At 41.6% G+C, this 22,312-nt stretch overlaps 1 protein-coding gene across 7 annotated transcripts in view; it reads right to left on the bottom strand.

Moving 5' to 3' along the window:
- The window catches only part of HPSE2 (heparanase 2 (inactive)), a gene marked incomplete at its 5' end in the record, with an annotated part of 626,538 nt that overhangs the window by 12,033 nt on the left and 592,193 nt on the right, over positions 1-22,312 (bottom strand). For 5 of the 7 annotated variants that reach the window (XM_082425203.1, XM_082425205.1, XM_082425207.1 and 2 more), the window contains 2 exons: positions 12,355-12,501; positions 19,420-19,565. In XM_082425203.1, coding sequence (XP_082281329.1) covers positions 12,355-12,501; positions 19,420-19,565 — 293 coding nt within the window. Of the gene's footprint in view, positions 1-10,768; positions 12,224-12,354; positions 12,502-19,419; positions 19,566-22,312 lie in introns of those variants that run through there. The other 2 variants (XM_082425204.1, XM_082425208.1) reach the window with 2 other exon arrangements.

The raw sequence follows: 22,312 nt of genomic DNA, 5'->3' as shown, positions 1-22,312 counted from the left end.
TCCCGGCTGGCGTGCAGGGTGGGGGGGGGGGGCGCAGGTGCGGGGCTGGCGGCGCCGCGCGGCTCGGCGCCTGGCTCTCCTGCCTGGATCCCGGCGCCCCGCCCTCCCGCCAGCCCGCACGTGTGTGCGCTTTACAGGCCACCGAGGCCCACCTGCCCCTGGAGGCACCCTCGCTGAGTTAGGAAGCTGGTGTGTGCAGCTGCCCTGCCCTTCTCCAGCTCAGGGGCAGGTTAGAGCCGGGAGGGAGCCCGGCCGGGTTTGAGGACGGAGGGGCCTTGCTCCATTTCCCTGCTCCGGGAGAGGCTGTGCATCTGGAGTAGCTTAGAGAGGAGGTTCCTTTGAAATGGCCGTGAGTGACGCTACCCGCTGAGGAGGGCTGCTCAGAGGTGGCCGCAGCCGGCTCGTCCCCACTTGCCCAGCTGAAGCCAAAGCTGTAGGATGCTCATGACCCTCTCAGGGGAGCGCCTACTCCTGAGGGGTCATTGGGAGGACTACTTCCTCCCAAGTGTGTCCTGAAGCTTTCTCCTATGTGTTAGGGGATTGTTCTCCTGCTAGGCTAATTGTTCTCATTCCTAAATTTTCAGTGGCACGCGGTTCAGTGCCTTCTTGTGCATGATAGTAGTTCACATTAATGCTTGTCGGGTTCCACTCAGTCAGCCTCTCCAGGGGTTCTCATGTGGTTGGTTGGACACTCCAGTCCCTTACTCTGCTGTTGTTAAAGAGAGGAGACGAAGTGAAAAATGGAGGTGAACGCTTCCTTTTCCCCTTACCCCTTGAAAAGCCCACATTATATATGAAGTTCCTGGCCACTTAGACAATTTGAGGCTGATAACATCATTTGCCCTATGTCCTGTTCTTTGAGAGCATATTGAAATAATGAGGAGTTTCAATCTAGCTTCTGTATCACTGAACTAGGACTCCTTTATGCAAGCAGAGCTGGGGATTTTTAGGCAAGTTGTTAGTGATGTAAGCTTTTCCTGTTTGCAGTTAGGTTTGGGGGTCATGATTTGATCTGTGTTCTATCCAAGTCTGTGTAATAATGGCTTATGCCATCATGGGATCCTACCATCTGCTTCTAGTGGTTTAAAATAACAGCACACTTGGCAAACAAGGTGAGAGCCCAGCTAAGGAACCTGCATTTACACTGATATTGTTAACTTCCAACAGATAAGGCAGTCATCTCGGGGCACTTTGGGAAGACGGTTTGATTCTGTGACCATCTCAAAGCTCCATGTCATAGGCATATCACACTCAAACCACAATAGGAACCAGCTATTAAAATCATGGAGACTTTACCATGTGGTTAACTCTGTTCCCTCCCATTGTAAAGACTTGGTGCCATGATCACCGACATCCACAAATGGTATGAAAGGGGCATTATTCACAGTCCTACTGTTCTTTGTGTTGTACAAATTCAATTATAACAGATGTAGTCCTTACCCACTATGACAGAAAACACAGAAATATGCACATGTGTGGTCAGAGGCACTATAATTAACACATTACACAAGGGGAGAGAGAGAAAGAAAATCAAACTTCGTGGCCTGGATTTCAAGGCCTTCTGCCTTCTGGCACGAATGTATTTTTATGGCCCCTCCCCTCACCTCATAAAGCATCCTCTATTCCAGTCACGTGAGACGATATGCTATGGCCCCAAACAAAATGGCCCTTGAACTTTCGTACTTCTGAACCTTTAGTCAGCTCATTCCGCTGCCTGGCGTCGCCTTCCCTCCAGCATTTCCTAGATGTGTGGCTCATCCTTACAGCTCCTGCTCAGTGGTCCTCAGCCCTGAGCATTTCCCAGATTCCCAGGTTAGAATTCATCTCTCCCTTCCTTACGCATGCATTCTCCTACATTTACCCTCTGTGGTCGGTCTTGTCTTAAAGTATCCTGTGTGGGGAGGGACCAGGTTCGCCAGTCCTAATTGTGTGGAGCTGGAAGGGGCAGTAGAGGATCAGAAGCATTCTCTTAGTTACAGGCAGTCTACAGGTGAGATCAAGAGAGTCAGGTAAAAGGGCAGGCGTGTGTGTGTACAGACAGGTTTTCCATATGTGAGGGTATGAAATAGAGTCCATTAGTCATGTCCAAAATGAGTTCCATTACTGTAAGGTCACGGCTTCCTGGCAACCTATTCAAATATGTTAAACCAAAGGGATAAATAGCTCAGTTTGATCAGATTTTGACAGTGTTCCCTATAACATCAGGTGCACTGGTGTACCCTCAAAAGGGAAAAATAAGATGTCCTGGTGGCACAGGTTCTGCTCCAGGGTCCACAGATGTCAGAGTACAAAGAGTGTGGTGACTCTGAGTTGTTCTAGAGAAGGTGAGTGGGGAGGAGGATAGGCTGTCAAGTGATTGCTGGTGTTTGGCAGCTGGTCCACAGTTTGGTGCTCCAACCCCTTGTCTGAATGAACCACATCCTGTTGTGGGTTCCCGATGCTTGGCAGCCAAAGAAATACTGATTCAAGGCCCTGGCCCTGCTATAGAGATGAGGTGGATTAGGACTTTTCAGTTCCCTGAGGCTTATGTTTGTCCATCACCTAAACCACAGCCTCTGGAGGATGTGGAGAAAGGAGAAGACAAGGACCATTTCTTCTCTGCCCACCAGAACTGCCTATGTATTCTGCTTCCCTGCCCCTCAGTTTAGAATCAACTGCCCAGAAACATGTTAGCTTTACTCTAAAGTGCTCATTTACCAGGATTTCATCTGGGTCATCTGGAACAGAATGGAAATCTCTGCTTGCAACGAGGGTCCCCAAGTGAGTGGAGCTGGGGTGGAGACACCACAGTATTGATGGACAGCTATGCAGAGAGATTCCAGCTGCTGGGAGTGATCTGGAAGAAAATGTATTCTGGAGCTGAGAGCAAATGAAATCTCTCAGAAAATAACAGTGAAAATGCTGGATTCCTAAACATCTTGGTTTAAGATGTCAGGTCACTGTAAAATATAAAAGCATTTTATAGTCCTCTAATCTGCACAGAGATCTGTACATTACTAATGGAGTTAAAACAAAACAAACAATAAAACCTTTGGGAACCGTACACATCTTTCCACTTAGTCATAGAGAACTCCCAGGGGCTCCTGGCATGTTCGCACCTTTGGCAAAATGGCTTAGTGCCTGAATGAAGAATAGAATCTGGGTGAAATCAAAGATGCAAATCAGCTGGAATCTTGTTCCAGCATTTTCTAGAGGGACAATAGTTCTCAACTTTGGCCACATATTTGAATCACCTGGGGAGCTTTAAAAAATACTGGTGTCTGGGTCCCAGCCCAGAGACTTTGATGTAATTGGTCTGGGGTACGGCTTGGGCACTGGGGTTTCTAAAGATCCCCAGGTAATTCAAAGTGCAGCCATGGTTGTTCAGCAGGAGCTGATGACGAAAGAGTGGGAATATGTTGGTAGGTGGGGCGGGGGTGGGGGGAACCAAATAGCTTTCTAACCATTACGTTCTGAATTTATTTTGAATAAACAGGTCTTTCCTTACTCTTTTGGAGTACCATGTAAGAGGCCACGTTTTTTAAACTAAAAAAAAGATATGAGCTTTTCAAAGGCAAATTTTTTGTTGAATAGTGTAGAGTGAGCACTTCTGCTATTTCTGCAGAACTGCTGCATTTAATGTTTTCCCTGTAGTGAGTACTCTGGTGAGTTGGATGAGCTCCTCAATATGTACCAGGGAAGTGTGTGTGTGGCACTTTACAGCAGGAATTCAGAACCAAATCCAATGGAGCATTTGCACAGATAAAAAACTCTGTATTTCTTTAGCACTGAGAAGAGAAAGTGTGCTTTTCTTGAAAGGCAAGGTCGCTAAAGTCATTTAGATTCCTCTCAGGTCTTGGGCTGTGTCACAGACAGAGACAAAGAGCAGTTCAAGCTCTCTTCAGGCAGAAGGCACTAAGGGGGTTAAATATGTCATTCAGTATCCTCACTATATTTTCCAGGTATGTATATAATTAGTTACTTAGATAATGCTGTATGCATTGCTTATAGCTACTATCTCTTTAGGAGCTACCAAAAACCCTCAAATGAGCACAAGAGTGAAAAGAATCCAAACTCCTCTAAGTCTTGCTGAGTAAGCGTACATTGAGTAAAAATTGGAAGGCTTATTTCTCTACACTTTTACTTCTCCTTATTTTTTCTACAGACTGACTCAGAGCCTTAAGTATAAGAATTCTTATAAATACATATAGTCATATATATTTATATTTATACTTTCACAGCATCTATTTCAGACTTTCTGAACTGGAACACTAACTTGAACTTTGCTGGTTAGAAATACCACCTTCCTGTTCGCCTTCGACCATTTCGTAAATCTCCCCAATCCCAGGCATCTCTCTTGCCTCTCCTTGCTCCCAGCCTCTGCGGCTCCTCTGTTCCTCTGAGGGGCTCTGAGTGGCCTTTCAAAAGGCCTGCAGGTGATGTGGTTACATGTGCAACAGCAGGGCCTTTTCCTCCAGGAAAAAGAGGTCTCCATCATCTTTTTTCTGACATTTTAAAAATGGCACCTGAAGCCCTGCAGAGGTTAACAGGTTTCCTCACACACTCTCAGCTTAAAAAGCACTATTGATGTTCCTTACCTCTTTCAGAACATCAAAGCAAATTCCAAATGCATTAAAGAAATGAATATAACAAATGAAACAAAAAAGAAACTAGGAGAAAATAAAGATATGTATTTATCTGATTTCAGGAATATAAGTAGACAACCATATAAATGGAAAGAAGGAACCACAAAGCAAAAGATAGATTTAACTGTATAAAAAGGGAACACTTCTGTATGTCAAGATAATACCCTAAAAATGAAATAGTTGGAAAAATAGCAAATAAAATGCTGAGGAAAATATTTCAACACATATGATAGGTAGCAAAGGGGAAATTGCCTTATATTAGAAAAAACTTACAAATCATTAATAAAGTGGATAACAGCCCAATAGAAAAATAAAGAAAGGGGATGTAGAAAATTCACAAAAGCAATAAAATGCTAATAGATGCAAAAATTTCAACCTCACTAATACTTAAAGAATACAATTTAACATAATAATACTGTTATTCATTATGAAGTTGGAAAATATTTTAAAATATTACTGTTCTGTGTTGCTGAGGTAAATTGTAAGAACAAAATGTTCACATTTCCTAGTCCTTCTCAGACCTCCACAACTAAGCTTGTCTGAGGTAAGAAAATTGAACAGTTAATCATATGAGATAAGTTTATATAACTCAATGGATTCCAAGGTGAACAGACAGTGAGTGATCGGGGAACCTGCTATTTGAGGAATGGCTGAAGAAGCTGAGGGTGTTTAGCTTGGAGACTAGAACTCTAAGGGAACACATATTGGAAAATTGTTACAAGGACGGTATAGATTTACTCTGCTTAATTTTTCTAAAGCAAGGATAGAAATGGGAAGAAAACACCCTTTGGCCACAAGTAAGGAGGATCTTTCCTACAATAAGACCTGTCTAGTCCTAAAGTGGGCCAACTCATGAGATGAAGAGTCTTATCAAACAGAAGCTGACGGGCTTTTTGTCAGGGATGTTATAGAAGAAACTTCTTGATCTCTAAGAGTACTTCCAAAATTTTCCTCTATAAAGTCATCTTTTAATAACTTCAGAACTTTTATAGAGTGGTTTATTTTAAGAAGAAACTAATTTAAATGATCCCAGACAAGTGAGGATAATGGAAACCTGCAGGGAGTACATCTGGTCGACCAGAGTTCAAAAACTCCAAGTACCAACTAGTATCAGCAGCATAGAACTTGAACACTTAGATGTCTTGAATCTGCTGAGATATATGGAGTAATGGCCCCTCCAGTCCCAGAAGACAGGTCTTCATGTTTTGTTTCTGAGTGAGAATTCTTGGTATAGAATTCTTAAGGTTAAGGTTTTTCCTAAAGCTCCTTTTACCAGATCTGTCCATGTCCCAAAACAAATGTGATGCTTCCCGATATCTGTGGTGGGTCAGGTGGTAGCCAGTTCAGCCCTCAGGACTTTTCATACTAGCCAAGCTCTGAATCTGGAGATGAAGTATCATAATGTGGTCTGTTCCAACAGGGACATGAAGATATTTTTAAAGTCTTAGCACCTGGGAGTTACTTCAGTATTTTCAGAACTTCTCTGTTTGGCTAACATCAAATGACACCTCTCTAAAGGCATGCAGTTAGATGCCAATGTTTTCCTTTGATATAGGATTTAATGAGGCTGAAATCAAAGCAAAAGTTATATCCCAGAGAGATGGAAAAAACAAGGAGTACGTAGAGAAAGAAGAAAAAGATGTTCATTTCTTCACAGAACAGGCAATAAGATTCTTGGTTTATAGGAGGCTTGAAGTTCTTTCAGCTAAAATCATGGCAGCTGAAGGAGAGGCTCATGCAGATATGAAATTTAAACATTTAATATGAAACCTATTAGCCCCAAAGCAGAAATATTCTGCACCTCTCTCATGGCACCACCCACAGTCTGCTTCCTGTTTGTTTTTTTGCTTCTAATAATAGAGATGAACTTTTTGAGGGCAGAGAACTCAGAATCCCTTTCCCCTCCAAACATGCCTATTAAATAGCTCTTGAAGGTCAGGTGATGACGTGGCCTGGCATTAGGAGAATCAAGAGACATTCTGATCTGAAACATCACATTAAACTTTATGTTCAGACTTTTTTCCTAATTTGTCTACTTGGGTTTCCCGAGTTCTTATTAATTATGGGACCACGATTCATTAAGAATTTAGCCAGATTAATTGCCACTGAAAGTTGGAGTGCTGAAGAGGAAGAGTTATGTCTGGCACAAAGTAGGATCTCAATCAAGTTGATGAATGGATGAAGATAGATACTCTGCAGTTTCCCTGGGAACCCTCCCGTGACAGCATCTTTCCCTCTGAGGGGGGGCTCCATTAGGTTTAGGGGGTCTGGCAGTGTCTGTGTGCATGGTGTCAGAATATAAAATGCTGAGATTGATTTTTAGAGACCTCAAGTTAAACCAACTTACAGGCACTCCTGGTATTTAATAATCCTTTTGTTTGAGAAGAGCAGAGAAGAAACAGAAGGGAATTCCCTGATTTTGCTGAGAAAAAAAATGGTTTTCCCTAAAATTCTGTGATTGGGAAATGGAATCTTAGAAGCAGCTCAAAGAAGAACTTTTACAGAGGATCTGAAATTAGGACTTGTGAAGAAAAGGTAATGGAAAAGGGGTGAGTTAGCCTAAAGGAGAGAAAACTGGTGGGTCACCTAATACTTTTCAAATATATTCATAATGTATCATGAATACATAATACATTGTATTCTTAAGCCTAAGATGAAATGAACTCAGACAGTATCATGACAGAGCTCAGCTATACATAATGTATATTTTTCAATATCATTATAATTTTACATTACTGGACTCTTAGGGTAGCACAGTGTTGAAGAAAGTGCAGTGGACTCGGGGTCAGGAGAACTGGATGCTAGGTACTTTCTAGCTCTGTCACTTAATAGTTGTGTGACTCTTGAATGAGTCACTTAGTGCCCTAAAATTCAGTTTCTTCAACTCTAAAATGCTTCATGGTGCTGTTTATTATATATAAAGTCCCAGCCACAGGCACGGTCGGCCCCAGTGTTCCTATAAAATTAAATGTTCAGACAGGATTGAAACTGTGGGCACTCCTTCCCTAGAGGTCTTTAGAGATAGAGCATCTTCTGGTCCAGATGTCCTAGCCACAGACTGTCTGAGGGCAGGGGAGTGAACCAGACCTCCTCGAAGCATTATTCCATCCCAGGATGCATCAGTGCATCAGAATAGAAGAGCCAGTGTGATAAAAGTTGTTTCCTTCTTTTCCAATTTTTGGATCGTTTCCCCTCCAAACGGAATTGAATATGACACATAGGGAAGAATGCTGGGATCTGATGAGACACCTGCTTCTGGTTTGACTTTCCCCTACAAAGTGAGTCTTCCTGTTTTTTGATGTAAATTGCCTTGTTTGACCCAACTTTATGTTGCTTCTCTGTTTGCTGAAAGACATTGGAGATATTTATGTCTTGGGTAGAGATGATTCCCTAAACGACAATGTTCATTGATTTGTGATCACATGAGGCATTGGGCAGATTCTCTCGTAGACGGCAGAGCTGCCCCAAAGGTGCTCTTAGACTTACCTAGAAGGGGAAATATTAATGTCTTAGGTGTGAATGGTTAGTGTTTCCCCCAGAAAGGTGAGAAAGCAGTGAAAATGACAGGGGAGGGACCTGCAGCTGGAGATTTTTTGGAAGAGAACTAGCCTGGTATAACTACCACTTTCTCTTGTAGCACCAGTTTCTTTGTGTGGCTTTTTGGTGGCTTGAAGAAGCTACTTTTCTGGTGACCATAGAGACAATAGGCTCCAAAAGTGAAGTGGGTGTGGGGGGAGGGAAATGGAAGAGAATAATAGAATTTCAGAGTTTGATGGGAAGCAGTAATCTTTCACCTCAACCTCCCACTGAGTAAGGAATCTTAGAGCACCTCTGAGGTGGCCATGGCCACTCATTCCTTGATTAACAGTCTACCTCCTGAGAAAGCCTGTCCTGTCCTCAGTTAAGCCAGGCATGCCTTTGGAAAATGAGCTCGTTTTGTGGTGGAATCTTTCTCTTTTAAATTGTAGTCCCGGTTTTCTGACATTTTAGAGGATCCTGGGCCAAATCTGTTTTCTTTCACTTAGCAGCCCTTTGAATATCTGAAGAAAGTCCTCACAACTTACCTTATTTTTCTTGTCTAAATTAAATCTCCCCATTTTCTTCAGCCATCTTTGAAGAATATATATTCCAGACACAGAATACCCTTCTCTGGTACACACTGCAGTTTTCTAAAAGTTTCCCTTCTTCTGTCCCATAGGGTATAGGGCAACCACCTTATGTCTGGTTCCCAGAGTGAGAACTATCTCTTACATAAAGAGTTGAGACTTGAGTGGTGGGTCTTATGACTGGTTCACTCACTGATATCAGAAACAGGAACCTTCACTGTGGACCTGGATGTCTGGACTATGCCTGATGAGTGGCCTCAAAGGTGCTTCCTGTATAATACCTAACATCCCTGAGCCCCAAGTTCACGTGCAGCTACCCTTTCAGAGATCTGAACTATTTCCAACCCTGATGGCAATTCTAAGAGAAAGAGAATTACCCCATGTTCTCTACCCATCAAAAATTTTGCCGGTATCTCCCTAATCTTAAAACCCCAGGCCAAAAGGCCCAACTGGTGGCTTGAATGGCACACGGATCTGCTTTATAGCCTCTTCCTGGTTCCTAAAGACAGAAGCAGTTACAGGTTCCCAGAGCTTTCCATCCTCTTCTGAACTGACATGGCTTCAGGCTACAGCAAGGAATTAGCAGGCACAGAACACAGAATCTGGCCCCAGAGGTTTATAAAAGAGAGAAGGAGACACCAAAGGCTGAAATCACTTCCTAGCACTTCCTTTCATCCTTTCCTGCAGATTCTGCTGCACCAAAACCACACTCTTCCTGTGAGACCCCCATCCCAGAACCATGGAGGGCTCCTGCTCTTACTAGCAGTTACTGAGCGGGAGAGTGGGATGTGCCACTGAGCGCGTGCACGGCAGTCCCTGTGCGGCAGCTTACAGTCAGAGATGGCTCAGCACGTTCTCTCTAGAATGAGAGAGGTGGGGAATCAGCAGTAGTTCACAGGAAGAGGAACAGGCTTGGAGAAGTGAGTGAAGGGCCCAGAGTTCCACAGTGAATTACTGGCAGGAATAGGGCTGGCATCCAGTTCTGTTGACTTCTAATCCAAAACTCTCTTTAATACAATATACGTAAAATCATATGTGTGTGTCTGTACTTATACTTCTATATGTATGTGTATGCATGGATGTGTGAAATTTTCATTTGTAGAAGGCTTCATTTCACCCATATGCTCTAATTTGATTCTCACAATAACCCCACTTGACAGGTAAGGGAGCTGAGGTCACACAGGTAAATGGTAGCCGCTGGATTCATATCCAGGCTTCCGGGTTCCAGCTCCCTCCTCTTCTAATTGCATCACATTGCTATATGATTTCAGTGGCTGTTACCAAATTCCTCTTCAGGACCCCTGTGGAATGAAATTCTCTTTTTCCCTGTCCTTCTCTGACGTTGTCAACAAAGCCAGAACATAGCTCCTCACCAAGATGGTGACAAGGTTAGATGCATGAGAGCATAATTGGAAATGCAGCATATCGGTAAGCCAGTGAGAGTCACTTCAGTCACTCTAAAGAACACATATAAGCAGGACAGGGGCCAAGGTGTGGCCAGGTTCAAACATCAGAGCTGTGATCCTGGAGGCAGGGACATAGAGTTGGGTAAATAGGGTTAGAGGCCTGTGCCCTTGGTTGATGGAGAAACAAGCTCATAAAATGGTGCCACCCTGGACCATCATTTCCTCACATTTCATGGTTTTGCATTTATGCAGTTCTTATGTCTTCTTATCATAATCTTAACAAATGTCTTATCCACACATTATCTTAAAAGTCTGAGAAGATGCCACTTTTGAAGAACATTCTTAGAGCAGTTGTTCCCCTCTTCGTCCCCAACCGGCTAGAGTTCTGAGTTGAGGAAAAGGAAGGCAATGGGCATTTACTGAGCGTTTACTATGTGTCAGGAACTTTACGTAGATGACTTCATTTACTTCTCTTCACAGGAGAAGTTTTACAGTTGAAGAAACTGAGGCTCATAGAGATGATGTAACTTGCCTCAGGACACAGCCAGCAAGTGGTAGAGCTGGGATTGACACCTCAGCCTGTTAGACTAAGGCATTTGGTCGGTTCCTTCCACGTGGCACACGTGGTCTTCCTGACATTGGGCAGGCTCAGCTCCTAATATCTTGGGTTCTAGAGGACCCTGAACTGTCACAATCACTGCTGAGGAGTCAGTCCCTTTGCCAGACGTGACTTTGTGAGTCATTACTGAATGGCAGTAGGAGACTTAAACATACGGGCCTCAGAAGATCAGACCAGGATGAGAATTTTAGAGCTGGAAGGGACCTTACCAAATATATAGCAACTCTTGAATTTTGCAGATGAGGAAACTGAGGCCTAGGGGTTAGGATTAAAGGATTTGCCCAGGTTATTTAGTGAACCAGAACCGAGTCTCCTGCCTAGAATGAAGACCAGGAACTCAGCACACCAGTCGTGAACTACTGGGAAATGGAGAGAGGGGATAAAATGCTCACGGGAGTTCTGCTGGGATAGATAGGATTGAGGGGAAAGAAAAGTGGGAGCAATGTACTTATAGCCAGAAAAAAGAGCCAGTATGTGAAACAAGACTGAATACAGATGTAGCGTGGGCTAAAGAGGCTCACTAAGTGACTTCCCAGATTGTGTTTTGTTCCCATTGCATACAGTTGGAAACCAAATGCAAGCCACCAAGGTTGCAGTGAAACAGCAAACAATTATAGCGCAAATAGTTGTGGGCAGCTGTGGGAACACAAGCCACCTGCTCCAAGTTTATAGCTTTGTTAAACTTGGTAAACATTAAAAATGGAATGGGAGCGCTCCCAGTTTGTACAGCATCCCATACCCTTCCTGGGAGGTCTTCCTCCAGGATGGGGTGGCTGAGAGCTGCTTTTTGTGTTGCCAAAGTCTCTAGAAGAGACTGAGGGAGGTAGAGTATCACAGAATCATACACTTACAGAGTTTGAAGAGACTACAGAGCCCCCAGAATATAATTTCTCTCCTAATATTCAGATAAGGAAACTGAGTTCCAGAGAGGTGATGTGCCCAAAGCTATAAAGTTAGGGGCAGAACTGACTCTTTTTTTATTCTTACAGTGATTTTATTTTATTTATTTCTCCAGGGTTTTATTTACATTTATTTTTTATTAAATTAAAAATTAATCCAAATTAACCCCAAATTAAATATTTTAATTAAATCCAAATTTTTAATTCATTAGAACTGACTCCTGATCTCTGAACTTCTGATCCTTTGTCCAGCGCTCCTTCCTTTAAGCCCCACAAGGTTTGTAGATGGAGACAAACAGGGAGTTACAGCACTACAGAATGTTACAGCTGGAATGGATGTGGTTCTTAACTACCACTGTTTTTGGTTGTCACATGACTGGGGGTCTATTAGCATTTAGTGGGTAGGGACCAAGGATGCTAAATAGCTTAAACTGTGATCATCCTGCATAATGAAGAATCCTGGGGTCCAGAATCCAAGAGTGCCCTTGTTGAGATATATTTTGTCCATCGTTTGACTTCAAGGTTGGGGACTCTAAGCCTAGAGACACGGAGGGGCTTGACCAGGGTCCTAAAGGGAGTAAGCAGTCCCTGAGTGAATTAGCAGCAGCCTTGGTGCCCTCAGCAAAGCGGCACTCCAGCTCCCTCCACACCCAGCTCCTGCTGCACTCGCTCCTAAGCTATTTCCGGCTCGGCACTTACTTGGACTTCAGGCCCTCCTGTCCATAGGGCTGCAGTAGGTACTGGTGCACAAGCTTGTCCCTGAGAGTCCCGGCCAGTTTAATTTTCTTTCTTGATCGGTGCAAGTTGATGATAAAAAGTGTAATGGACCCTCGAACATAGTTGTGGCTGATATCCAGAGAGAGAGCGAGAGAGGGAAAGATGGAAACACAGTGGTCTGTTAGATGCTTCTAGATCATTTATAGGCTGCACGAAACAGGACTACCCCAGGAAAGGGCACTTATTTTATGGTTCTTGGCCATCCTAGCCCTTCAAAGACAGGAAGGCCTTGTTACTGTGGTGTCCTGCAAAGAAGATACCCACTTCCCACCACACCCCTTTTGTTTTTGTTTAAATGTATTGCAATAATTTTAGAAAACAAAATATCTTTTTCTGAATATGGAAGTAAAATATGCTGATTGGAAAAAAAAAAGGAAAAATATAGAGAAACACAAAGAAGAAAAAGAAAAATCCCCCATAATCCAAGTGTCTTAAGATATGATAACATTTTGGTAGACACCCTTCCAGTATTTTTTAGTGTATTAATTCAACAAATATTTACTGAGTTCTTTGACACATACATATATATTTCTCAGTTTTTACATAATTGGGATCACATTGTTCACCAGTTTTTTTAGTTCGTGAACATCTTAAACATGCTGCCATGTTATTGTTATTATATATTCTTCACTTATAAAAGAATATTAAGTTCTTCAATCATAGAAATTTATTTAACTAGGCTCCTCCTTTGGGGACTTACGTTGTTTTCAATTTTTTGCCATTATAAATTATGTGATGCAGGACTTCATTTATATAAACTTTTTGCACTTCATGATTATTTCTGATGGATAAAGTGCTGGAAGTTGGAAACACTAGGGCAAAGGGAATGCAGTGTATGATTCCTCACCAGATCTCCTGGTTCATACCCCGTTGGTGCCGCTCTCTGTGGGAAGATTTTTTTGTCCCTGCTCTGTTGAACACTGGAGTGATCACACGATTGGCTTTGGTCAATGCAGGGTGGGTGGACGTGTTAAAACCTCTGGGGCAGAGGCTTTAGTAAGCAGCCCATATTTTGCCATGTCTCTTTTCCCTCTGCCAGAAGACTGACAATGTTCTTGACAGAGGCTGCTCTATTGATCTGCGTCCTGGAATGAGGACGATGTGGAGCAGAGCTACAGCTGAGCCATGACAGACAAGTAGTGAAAGAGAAATACATTTTCTTATTGAAAGCCATGGAGATTTGGAGGTCCTTCGTTATCAGGGCATAACCTCGTCTATCCTGACTAATATACACATTTTGATAATATTGATGTTATCTAGAAAGCTTGTATCAGTTTGCTCTGATCACCTATGTATGACAGCACCCATATCCTCATACCCCTAAGAACACTGGATATTAACCTTTTACAATATCTTTCTCAACCTGAGAGGTGATAATGGGATTTCAATGTCGTATTAATTTGTATTTTTAAAAAATTCACACTGAGGCACAGTATTTTTTTTCATTTGCCTCTTTGCCATTTCATTTCTTCTTTTGTAAACTGACTGTTCATGCCCTTTGCCCATTTTTCTATTGATGTATAAAAACTATTTACTTAAGATAGTGATCCTTTGTTTGCATGTATATTGCAAAATTTTTCCCAGTTTTCTTTGACTGATTCAGTTTGTTTGCATTGTATTCTGATGTATAAAAGTTCAAAACTTCTAGGCAGTCAAATTTATTGACCTTTTTGATTTCTACTTTTGCTGCTTTACCTACCCCATGATTATATAACTATTCACTGTTTTGGAATCCTTTTAAACCAGCACAGGACGTTCAGGAGCCTGAGAGAACTACATGCCTACATGCAAGAGCCTTTTAGCATGCATCAACAAGACTATAATGATTTCCTTCTCTCTTGTAGGAAAAAAGACTTTGTTTCTAAGGGGTCCCTTAGGGGCCCATCTGGATGGGTTAACGAGAGGAAACAGAAAAAATGGCCCTGTCCTGCTTTCAAAGGAGAAGTTCAGAGCAACTCTAAGTCAACTGTGCCCACAGGAAAATATCATTCTCTGCAGAAACAGCACACCTCAGCCTCTGGGTCACTCATCTATGCCTCTAAATGTGCTAATTAAGAGTTTAGTGACCAAGGGCCAGTCATTGTGATCACTTGGATTCAAAAAAAAATACAGAATACAGTTTCGAGGTCTCATCCCTTTATTTAATCCATTTGTGATTGGGGTCTGGGAATCGATATTAAAAAAAAATCTTTCCAGGATATTTGGCAGATGAGTTTGGTTTGGGAACCACTTGCCTAGAGCAATCCATTAAGGTTATGAGAAGAATTCCCAGAGTATACCCTTTCGGCTGTGTGTCTGATGATTTTTCTTGCATCTGTAGGAGGGTACATTATTGCATTCAAGGTTTTTTGGATACCTGAATTGATATTCTGATAAATTATTAAATGACTCTTCTATTTGGTCCCTCCTCCTCTGGTCCTTCTTCTCAATCCCCTGAAGCATGTGAACTAGCTTTTGGAGCCAATGAGTTAGGTCAGAAGAGAATGCCAATTTATTTGCGCAGACTTGTGTCATCAGAGATCTGAAGAAAGATGCTGCTAGCCGATGTTAGCATTTACCAACATTAAAGAACACCAACTATATTCCATAGGTGGGCTTTAAGCTTAGCTTAGCTGTGTGCAAAACTGAGGAAGACATCATTAACTACAGGCACTGCGGGCTTCAGCGTGTGAGCAAAAGCAGGCATGCGTGAGTACCAATTTTCACAGACTGTGGTAAAGCCTTCTGCTAACTCCCATCAAACAACCTTCTCAAAGGCAAGCAGCAGAGGCGGACAGAGCTGCGTGTTTGCATTTAGGAGTTTCTCCTCTGCAGAGCTGGGGCAGAATGAGCCCTTGGAGATCGCAGAGGAGAAGGGAGGGATGTGGGGAAGTGGTGGGTGGGAGGGAGACCTGAAATCACACCATTGCTTCAGGGAAAGCTATCTTTTCAAGCTGCTTGGCAGTGGTCTGATTTCCATTTACACAGTTCCACCGGGGGAGACAAGCCAGTACTGAAAGCCAGCCCAGACACCAACTTGCAGAGGCTCTCACAGAGCTCACGGAGCCTCCTCAGGTAGGAACTGACATTGAAGACCCCCTCGGTCATCCCTTTCCCTGCTTGGCTGATGGGCAAGGACATTAAGCAGAGGCCTTTGGCTGTGAAGACACATCCTTGGCTGGGGAATGCAGCACCAACCTGAAAGTACTATGTTGAGAATCCAGATTCCTGAAGAATGTACATTCTCTGCCGACAGAAAAATAATCTTGGAGGACTATCTGTTCCCTAAGGAAATGGGGTCTTACTGAAGGTGTGGACTGGAGGCAAGTGCCGACCTTCTGATGTCGTCAAGTCCAGGGGGCTTTTGCTTCTCGTAGTTAATTCCCCTTCTGTCTGGTAGAACATCTATCTTGTTCCATGTCTCCCTCATGGTGAGACTTTGTCACCAGCAGAGAATGCATGTATCTGGAGTTCATCTTTCTGCTATTCTTTTGCTGCCTGCCATCCCTGTGTTGCCTTGTGGGAGGGGGAGGAAGTGAGTCAGAAGCGGGGACGGGGACTGGAGTATCTTGGTTAGAAGAGGCGAGGGGTGTCCTACGGGGAGGGGCATCTTGACTTACAGATGAAAAACACTCCCTGTTCTAGAAATGTCTCTGGTGAAGCTGGGAGACCAGGAAAGGGAAGGCAGGGTGATGCTTTGAAATCCGTGGCCATTTCCAGTGAAAGTCTATGTGTTTGAAAACTGTGTTGGTCCATTGTCTCCAAATCTAATTCAAAGTTCTTGGGTTCGGTAAAAGTCAGGCTATGTTTTGCCAAACATCTTTTTCCCTAATTTCAAAGCCCCTGTGTATTTTAAGGGAAATTTAATCCACATGTTTCTGATTCATTTACACTTAACTCATCAAAATATTGTTTTGTAAGAGCTATTTGATGTCCAAGAAGCCTCAGGAACCTTTTTATGAGTCTTTAAAAAAACTTCTTCTGAGAAACAGCAAGTTGTGCTTTGCAAATAATAAATGAACTTGAACCCCAAAAGGCTCAATTTTGCTTCAGTATCCACCAGCCTCCAGTTGGTTCAGAACTTGGCTAAGGACCTCAGCTCCTCCCAGAAACATACATTGTGTTAGCAGAATGGTTTAGAAAAAGAAGGTTTCCTAGTCAAAACTTACTCGTTCTCTGAATAAGAAGACTTAGGGTGAGAACTGCTATGCTGCCAGTGTCCTAATTTGTTGGCTCTAGAACAGAAAGCAGAAAAGCACCTGCTAGTGTTGGTATGAGTATCTAACTCTTTATCCTAAATCAGTCATAAAAGACAATGCTCTACTAGGTCAGAAATGACCCACAATGTAAGAGATGCCATGAGAGGGAGTGAGGGATTCAAGTAGAGGTTCATGACTGTCAGGGAGACTGTAAAGGGCATTTCTGTGTTATATAGGACACCAGGCCAAAGATCTCTAAGGGTTCTTTCCAAATGTAAAAATCTTTACATTATTAATGTTGCTACTTGCCTATACGTGTGATACCATAGAACCTTTGGAATTTAATACGATAATACAAATGCGAATATCTGGCAAGATGCTTGGCATGTAGCAAGTGTTCAATACAGACTGGAGTGCAGGAGTTATTTTAAAAGGCCCCTTCTTTGGTTTATTCTACTGGTAAACTTATACTTTTTCACCCAGTTCCCTGTTCTGACCAAGGATATATATTTTCAGAGTATTGGTCAAGACTGGACAGCGTGAAGCTAATATGACCACTCTGGGACATTTCTGTGACCTTGGCCTCTTTGGCCACAAATAAACTAAGTGAACCAGGAGTGCTTCCTCATGACTGTTGTGGAGGATGAGGGGGCACAGACAGGGCACGTGGCTTCCCACAGAGAAGGAGCAGAGACACTTCTTTGTGCCCACCTATCTAAGGCACCGGACACCCACTGACATGGAGAAGATCTGCAAACTCAGCCAGCTCAGCGTATCCACTGTGGGCTTTCTTCTCTAATAGGAACAAAAAGACCTTCACTCCAGTAATCACTAAGGTCATCTGTGGAATAGATTAGTAAAATCATTTCTTTCTTTTATGTAACAGGGAGAAAGAGGGATGGAACTGACAGAAGCACAGTGGCACCGTTTCCCCAGAGAGGTTCTGGAGTGACTTCCCATAGAAAGCAGAGGAGACCTGGTGATGGAGAGAGAATGTTGAATGCAATGAATGATTTGATGCTAGTGAATGGCAGAATTCTTAACCATTCCACCACACCCCTTCCTTCTGGCCAGTGTGGTAACAGCAAAGGGAAAGAGAGCTAGAACTGTAAATCATCAGTGATGTCTTGATGCCCTATTTCTGCATTCATTCCCATTCATCAAACATTCACTGAGACCTTCCTTAGGCCAGTCACTCTATTGGACACCAAGAATACAAAAATGCATGAGGCACTGGCCCTGAGGGCATGGTATATTCAGAATATTAGTGACAACTTCCCACAAGAATGTCAAAGAACGTCAGGATGAACACTGGGATGAAACAATGTGAGGAGACCTCTGTGAAGACCCTCAAATTCTGCTAAGCCCGTGGCTTGGCTACTGACATTTTCCCCTGTGTCCTCAGACCTGTAGTATAAAGGGCACATACTGATGTGCTTCCCAAAAGAGACAAAAGGTGCCAAGAGTAATTTTTCTCTCTTGAAGCTGGGGGTCCACCTTTTGGGTGGTTACCTCAAGGCCAGGGTGGAGACAAGGAATACAATGTTTCCTTGTGTGGTGATCAGATAACTCCAGCCAAGGCCATAAAGCAGTCACTCTCTGTCAGGTATTGGATTGAGCTTCCTGTTGAGCAAAGGGGACGTTGAAAGCCTCTGGCCTCTGCCCAAACCAGCCTCCGCTCATCCACAATAGGCACTTGTATCTACAGACAAGACAACTGGCCCCTGACCCCGCTATGCTCAGAGTGATTCTTTGAAAAATCTTATCATGATAAATTAACTGGCTTGGCTCCTCTGTCATCAAGGAAGGGGAAGGAGCGTCTGTTGTAACCTGACCACTGGAGCTCTTTGTGCCTCCACTACCCGTGATCAGCTCCTGACAGGCTCACAGGAATGAAGATCTGGCTGGAGGCACTTGCTTCCTTCTCCCTCACTCCCACTCCACACAAGGTTTCTCTGCAGGAAGAGAAAAGTTCTTACTTCCAGAGCTGCCTACTCTGTTCCTTAAATAGAAAGTGATGTAAGAAAGTCATATTTGGTCTGATGGGTTTTGCTTTAGGCTCAGTTTTAAGTTTTTACCTTATGAACCTTACGTTTTAAAATATTTTATCTGCCAAACTTTATTTATTTACTAATTATTTTTCCTATTTTTTAAAAGACAACTCTGACAACCAGAGCTTCAGATGAAAAAGAGGATAATCATACCTGTTACCGTGCTGATTGTTTAAAGTCCGGCCCCCTAAAAAAAGGAAGCCTAGATTTTATTTAACCTTTAAAATAGCTGAAAAGGTTTTCCAAATACTGAAATAGCTCTAAAGCTGGCCTGACTACTTTTGGACACTCTCAGCTTGGGATGCACTGGTATATGGTTAGGTTTCTAGTGGTATAGCTCTCGAAAATGCATCTTAGAGATGTAGACTTATTTCCTCAAGCTCGCCTGGCGTATCTTAGGAACAGATTTTATATCTCTAGCCTTGGTTCAGGCATAGGCATACAAATAAGCCTCCTGGACATTACATCAACTGGCTGAGAGAAAATGCTCAGTAAAAATTTGTTGGATGAAGAAGTAAATGAACAAATGGCATGTATTTTTATGAACATTTTATGAATAAATCCTCTAAGTGTGAGAAAGGGGGTTTACTTGGAGAAAAAGCTGTTTATCAGAAATCATTTGAAACCTGCAAAGAGCAGGTAAAGTGAATCCAGAAGTGGTTTTCAATAAGTCTTGAAGGGGTCCCATGTATGAAATTCTCAAAGGGGCCTGAAGCTCCCCAGGGGTGGCTTTCTGTGCCCTCTCTCTGCAGACTTACTTGTGGTGGTTTGTGCAGTGAGCATAAATCCTTAGTTTGTCCCGGATCACTCGGCCTGGCCGTGGCTTCCGCTGGAGCCCAGCCACATGCACAGCCAAGACTTTGGGGCCAATCAGGCGCTTGTAAAGGAGAGAGAGCCAGTAGTCCTGAGGAGAATAGAGAGGCACAGAGTCAGAGATAGACACACATTCGGGTGTTCTGAGTAAACATACAAACACGCAGGCCAGAATCCACTTCTTACCAGGAGTATGGTGAATCAGGACCAGCGAGACCCTAACCCTGTAAGCATGGTCACCCCAATGAAGCGCTCATCTTCGGTTCATAATGAAGTGGGCATTATCTAAAGTGGCCTTTGCAACTGGCCAAATGAGGAAATGTCAGTGGGGCAAACCCCGAGTGGCATACAAAGCAAATGAATCAGTTTTTCACATATAAAAGACCAACCAGCTGGGCCTTGAATTTTCAACTTTCTTTTCCTATGACTTTACTTTCATACTGGTTTATGACTTCTGTTTAATTATAGAATGGAAGATTTCCAATCTTTAGGATTGTCACCAATGTGAGAATCCAACATATCATCCTCCAAATATTGCCACTCTTAATGTCGTGGGAGGAGGATGAAGTTCCTCCAGACAGGAGACCAGAGTCCTGATTCCAGAGGCGAAAATACAAACAGAAGAATGTCTGCAAACCATGGTGCTAATTCTTGGTCATCCTCAATAATTCTAAACTAAAAACAATGTGGTGCTTTTAAACATTCCAGCGTCCATTTGTAACTGATTAATAAATACTCAATCTGTAATCCACACAGGTGTTTGAACTTAAAAATGCCTATTTACCACCACCTTAATTTCTACTGTATTTGCTATTATCATGTTTTATTTTTATATTGGATACAAAACATATTTTGTATTTGCTCTTAAATCCTATTATGGGGTAATGACTTCAGTGTTTATAACTCACCATGTAAATAGGGCCTCCTAATTTGTTTAGGAGCTTCCCCCCTCCCCCCATTTCTGGAATTCAGTGAACATACTCTCCAGTGCAGGCATGCTATTCAAGATCTTAAAGACATCAATCATGTCTTCTCAGCCTTCATCTTTTAATAATCTTTTTTTTTTTTTTTTTTTCCCTTTTGTGGTCATCTATAACATCAGCTGCTTAAAAACGTCTGGTGAATTGAATAAATCAGAACAAAGTCCCAGAGCTCGTTTGTCGCCAGAATAGCTCCAAATCTGCTCTGAGCACTAAGCCTTGCCCATTTACCTTAATTAACTTTAAGTGGACTTAGGATGGCTGTTAAATATGGTTTCCTTATATTTACAATGGCAAATATTTCATTATTGTCAATCATATAGATGAAAAAAAAATTCATTGCTCTTACTTGACTACAATTTCTGTGTCTTTGATTTGAAGTAATCTTTGTGAAGAGATTATCACAGTCACAGTATTTGCAATGGTATGTCCACCTTTTTCTCATTGATTTGTAACATATCTTTTAATATTAGTGGTAAGAATCCTTTGGAATATTTATGAAACAAATATTCTGTCCAAATTTGTAGTTTGCTTTTTATCACTTTTTATGATTTTTTTGACATGAAGAATTTCAAAAATTTTTATAGAAAAATGTATCAATCTTCTTCTTTTGATTTCTTCCTTTTCTTTTATTCTTAGAAAGTCCTTCCTCACACAAGGGTAAGATCAATCTTCACTGATAATTTTTCTAGTTCTTTTTATATTATCATTTAAAAATTTAAACTTCTAATTCACTGAAAAATATTTTGGTGTATGGTACTAACTTTACTATTGTCTAAATTATCTACTAGTTGTTGTAGCATCATATAGTGAATAACCTATCCCTAAACCCATCTTTATCACAAACTAAAATTTATACATATGAAATATAAATGTTTGTATTATATAATATTATACATTATCATGTCTGTCATTATCTAATATATAATATACTGTATATACTATATTGTATTATAATGTATATTGTATATATTATACAATATATGATATGGTATAATGTGTATATATATTATAATACATATATACTATATATACATATACAGATATATAATACATACACACATATATACAATATAATATACATTGTGATATATAATATAAATGATATATAATATTATATAACATATATATGTGTATTATATAACATATATTTAAAATCATGTTATATGTAACACATATAAACATATATAAATATATGCATATGTCATATATAATAGTTTATGATATGTATATCATGATACATATACTGATAAGAAATGTTATATATAATTCTGTGTCTGGATTTTCTATTCTCTTCCACTGAACTCTCTATTTAAAAAAAATCAGTTTCACATCATTTTCATTATTATAGTTAGCATTTAATATCTAGAGATTCAAGTTCATTTCACTATAATTCTCCTTTCTTTGTTCAAATGTTCCTTAATTAGTCATATTCATTTATTTTTCCAAATAAATTCTGAAATTATTTTTTTGCAGCAGTTGTTGCAGAGAAGTTTGAAGCTAGCGTGAATTCTTTTCTATGTTTGGTTAGCCTGTTTGTTTTCTATCTTTTGTGTCCTGCCAGGATGCTTATAGGAGTCATGTTTTATCCTTGATATTTGAATTTTTACCAGAAATGTGTCAATGTGAGTTTCTGCATTAATTTGCCTGTATTTGGGGACTACTTTTAATCAGAAAGACTAAGCCCTTTCTTCAACCTGTGAGAATTTTCTTTAAATATAGCTTCAAGTTCTTATGTATATGTTTTCCATATACAGGAGAATATATGTAACTTAATGACAGTTCTGAAGCATATGAGAACCCACCATCCATCTTAAAAGCTACCATAATACCCACACTGTTGCATTTAGTTATGTGA

Source organism: Balaenoptera physalus, assembly GCF_965194825.1.
Source record: "Balaenoptera physalus genome assembly, chromosome: 14".
NCBI classification, from domain to species: Eukaryota; Metazoa; Chordata; class Mammalia; order Artiodactyla; family Balaenopteridae; genus Balaenoptera; species Balaenoptera physalus.
The sequence above is the reverse complement of the archived record's forward strand: the minus strand, read 5'-3'. Positions and strand labels throughout refer to the sequence as shown.